Source organism: Mesoplodon mirus (genome assembly GCF_964341445.2).
Source record: "Mesoplodon mirus genome assembly, chromosome: 5".
Classification (NCBI taxonomy): domain Eukaryota; kingdom Metazoa; phylum Chordata; class Mammalia; order Artiodactyla; family Ziphiidae; genus Mesoplodon; species Mesoplodon mirus.
Window position 1 is genome coordinate 126,800,671 of NC_138980.1, and position 3,991 is coordinate 126,804,661.

Below are 3,991 nucleotides of genomic sequence, written 5' to 3' on the forward strand. Positions count from 1 at the left end.
ACACATCATTGTAAAGCAATTTTACTCCAATAAAGATGTTAAAAAAAATAAAGTACAATATAGATACAAAAAAAAAGTAGCAATGACCATTAAAGGAGAGTGTGTTACAGTATTGTAAATCAACTACACCCCAATATAAAATAAAAATTAAATTAAAAAAAGAGATTTTGTCCCTAAGATATAATACAAATCACAATAATAATATACCAAGTTTATTTTAATCATATCCTTGGAAAACTAGATACTTCTGATAAAGATTAGTAAAAATCACTCCATATACGAACACAATACCAAAACTCTAAAGGACTGCTAAATCCTGGTCTTCCTTTGGGATGAGCCACCCACCCTTACCTTGAGTGGCCTACCTTTGTAGCCTATGGAAAATACTTTCTTTTAAACTCTGATGGTTTTGTCTGTCTCTTCTAAAGCCTGTGAATCTGTTCTGGTTGTTTATTACACAGTCCAGATTCTGGGAGATTAAGAGCACCAAAGTTTTTTTATAAAGAAGGTGAGCTTATCTTGACCATAAAGATTGTTTCCATGACATGATTTTCCAGATGTTGACACAGCAGCTCTATTCTGTCTAATTTAACAGATCCCATCTATGTGTAGGGAGGTGCTCGTGTTCTGTTGGCCACTGGGTCCAGCGCAAATCCCATGCTGGGGTGGGCGCCTCAAGTTTCAGCCTTGCTAGAGAGAACATCAGCAGCTGAGAGTCCCTGTGATGTGTCTCTCCATGGTAACTTAAGGATTTATTGACATCATCGTCCTATTATTTTTTTTATTAACTTTTATTGGAGTATGGTTGCTTTATAATGTTGTGTTAGCCTCCACTGCACAACAAAATGAATCAGCCGTACACATACAGATATCCCCTTGCTTTTGGACCTCCCTCCCATTTAGGTTACCACAGTGCATTAGGTAGGGTTCCCTGTGCTATACGGTATGTTCCCAACAGTTGTCTATTCTATTAGCTAGCTATCTAATACTGTCCTAACAGAAGACATTATTTTATTCCATTTAATTCATTTATTTTTGCAGCCTTTAAGATGCCAGAGTCCTCAAGGGACGCCAGATGGCAACCAAGTTCTTATACATATGAAGACCCCCAGCTGAGAACAGGAACTGGGAAATCTCCATTTGAGCCAGTTTTCTATTCCCTGCTTCCTTCCCCTACCCCCATTCTCACTACTGTGGAAACTCCCAAAGTCACAGCAGTAGTGATTTTTCCCTTGGCTACTGGAGCTCAAATTAAGACACCAGTGCGTTCCAGTGGGAAAGGGGTGGGTGGTGAATAAACAGGTGAAATTCCTGATCCTGAGCCATATCCAGGGGATTTCTAGCTCGACCGGAAGTGCATATCCCCACCGTAGTCTAATTTTTAACAGTCAGAGAGATTCTACCTCCCATTTCCCCCTTCCCCACCTCGAATGGTATCTGTCAGGCTTCCTGGGCTGCTCTGTTGTCTAACTTCTGAAGGTCACAGCATAGAACACTTCAGTTGTCCCCAAGAAACTAAAACTCTGTGCCCTCAGCCGCATAGTCTCTAGCGAGGGAGGGAGCATATTTCCTCATAGCGGGGAGGAGAGAAGCAGGCAGAGTCCTCATCTCCCAGCTGTGTCTCTTCTAGCTGCTCAGCATCAAGGCTGGTCCTGAAATGGGAGCAGAAAGCACAAGATGCATTACAGCCCACAGCACCACTCTCAGAACCAATGCCACCATCCTGGCAACGGGCCACACGGAGATCTGCAGTCTCCCACCACCTTCCTTACAGACCAAACACAGCCATAGACCGTGACTGCCACAGCTGGAAGGGGAGCATCCCCAAGGCACACACCCTACCTGTCATTTCCACCGTCCACGAAGGAAGGGTAGTCCTGGTCATCCACAAAGGCAGCATTCTCTGGAGGGTAGATGGTGTAGTACTGAGGAGGGCTTGGCATGGTGGCCACCGTCCCTCCAGACGGTATGAGGCCACACGGGTTCACCACTGGCTGCAGGTAGGTGGTGTTCATCCCCATGGGCTCTTGAGAGCCATAAGGAGGAGGGATATACTGCACCACGGTGGCCCCATGGAAGGTGATGGGTTGGTTGATACCAGTGAAAACAAACGATTGTCCTCCTGCCGTCTGCTCGGAGTCCGGGAGCCTCTCCTCACTTTCTTTGCACAATTGGCAAGAGAACATTTTGAACTTGCAGACGGCAATCAGGATGAATGTCACCCCCACTGACAGCAGGATGGGCCCAAGGAGCTGGGTCCATTCAAAGTGGGAGACTCCTTGGTGTTTGATCCAGCCCATGATGGTGAATGTGATCCCCACCAGTCCCAGGAAGATGCCTGAGAAGAGCAAGGTGGCCCCCGCCTTGTCGTCATCCGACACCTGGATGTCAGCAGTACTGGGTGTGTAAGGAGTGACCGAAAACACGTTGAGAGGGAACTCTTCCCTGCGGCCGCGGCCCTGCTCCGTCATCCTTACACTTCGTCAAGGGGAAAGAGGTTGTGAGAGCCCCTGAGGGCAGAGCAAAGGAATCCCAGGTTCAGATTAGTTATGGAAGAACTTTGGGCTTCTGTGGTTAACAGAGTAGAACATGCAGAGCCCTGAACTTTGTTTAGAAGAATAAAGGTCTGAGAAGTGAAGGCTGAATCTTTCTCATATATTGTCAACAATTGGAGGCCTCTGATTTGCAATTCAATGACAAGCTCTCTCTCTTCCCATTCATTCACTCATTCAGAAAGTTTTTACTGAGCCCATCTTATGTGCCAGGCGGTACTTTTTTAGATGTGGTAGGCACTGCTCCAAGGCTCTGTTTGCATCCTACCCAAACCAAGATTGTAGAAACAGCAGAGGACCCCCCAGGGCCTCTGGTTGTTCAGGGGCCCTTGATGTGTCCACCACATGCTCAGGAATCTAACCCAACCTCCTGCTGGGTCAGCTCACTAGAAATAGACAGAGACCTGTTTCATGACTGTCTGTTTTCCTTCCCACCCCAGGAATCTCTAGTTGTGATGACAAACTTTCATAGCAACTCTCACAAAGCTCTGAGGTCCTGCTCTTTCCTGGCCAGCTCCAAGTGCCTTTGCTTTCAGCATTTGGGGAACAATTCCAGCTGTGGGAGAGGAAAGACACCCTAGAGGCCTTTCCATGCACCACATCATTGGCAGAGCATCAGGTATGACCTGGGGTCTCAGGGACACACACTTCAGACCCTGGCTCAGTAGTGGCAGCACAGTCCCCAGTTTCCATCGTGAAGTAAACAGCTGGATTTTCAAGTCTGCTCTGTTTTTTTTGTTTGGTTGGTTTTTTTTTTTTTTTTTTTTTTTTTTACATCTTTATTGGAGTATAATTGCTTTACAATGGTGTGTTAGTTTCTGCTTTATAACAAAGTGAATCAGTTATACATATACATATGTTCCCATATCTCTTCCCTCTTGCGTCTCCCTCCCTCCCACCCTCCCTATCCCACCCCTCTAGGTGGTCACAAAGCACCGAGCTGATCTCCCTGTGCTATGCAGCTGCTTCCCACTAGCTATCTGTTTGGTAGTGTATATATGTCCATGCCACTCTCTCACTTTGTCACAAGTCTGCTGTGTTTTTCAACCAAACCCAAGCTGATTTCAAGAAGAAAACTTGCCCTTCAGTGACATGATCTGTCATTCATAACTACAGAACTTCAGAAGAGCCCCAACCAATTTCGTCCTCCACAGAATAGTTAACTGTAGCCCTGTAACATTCCTAGACAGATCTTCTCCAAACAGATGTGTCTCTTCAGGGGTTAAATATTATATCAGCTCCCTTTTGCAGGCATGAGCTCAAGGTCCAGGAAGAGTTGCCCTCTTGCCCTAGGGCAGGGTTTCCCAAACTTGCCTGATGATAAAAATCACCTGGGCCACTTTTTTGTAAATGGCAACATGTGAGTTCCCAACTCAGCTTAACAGAACCAACATTTCCAAGGGAGAGTTAAGTGCCTCAGGTGGTTCTTATCATCAGAA

At 45.9% G+C, this 3,991-nt stretch overlaps 1 protein-coding gene across 1 annotated transcript; it reads right to left on the reverse strand.

The window, feature by feature from the left end:
* Positions 1–1,546: 1,546 nt before the first annotated feature.
* On the reverse strand, positions 1,547–2,471 carry TMEM174 (transmembrane protein 174; the record flags this gene model as incomplete). Its single annotated transcript, XM_082623312.1, has 2 exons — positions 1,547–1,652; positions 1,843–2,471. 2 exons carry the CDS (start codon positions 2,469–2,471, stop codon positions 1,547–1,549), a joined length of 735 nt encoding a protein of 244 aa, XP_082479438.1.
* Positions 2,472–3,991: the final 1,520 nt, after the last annotated feature.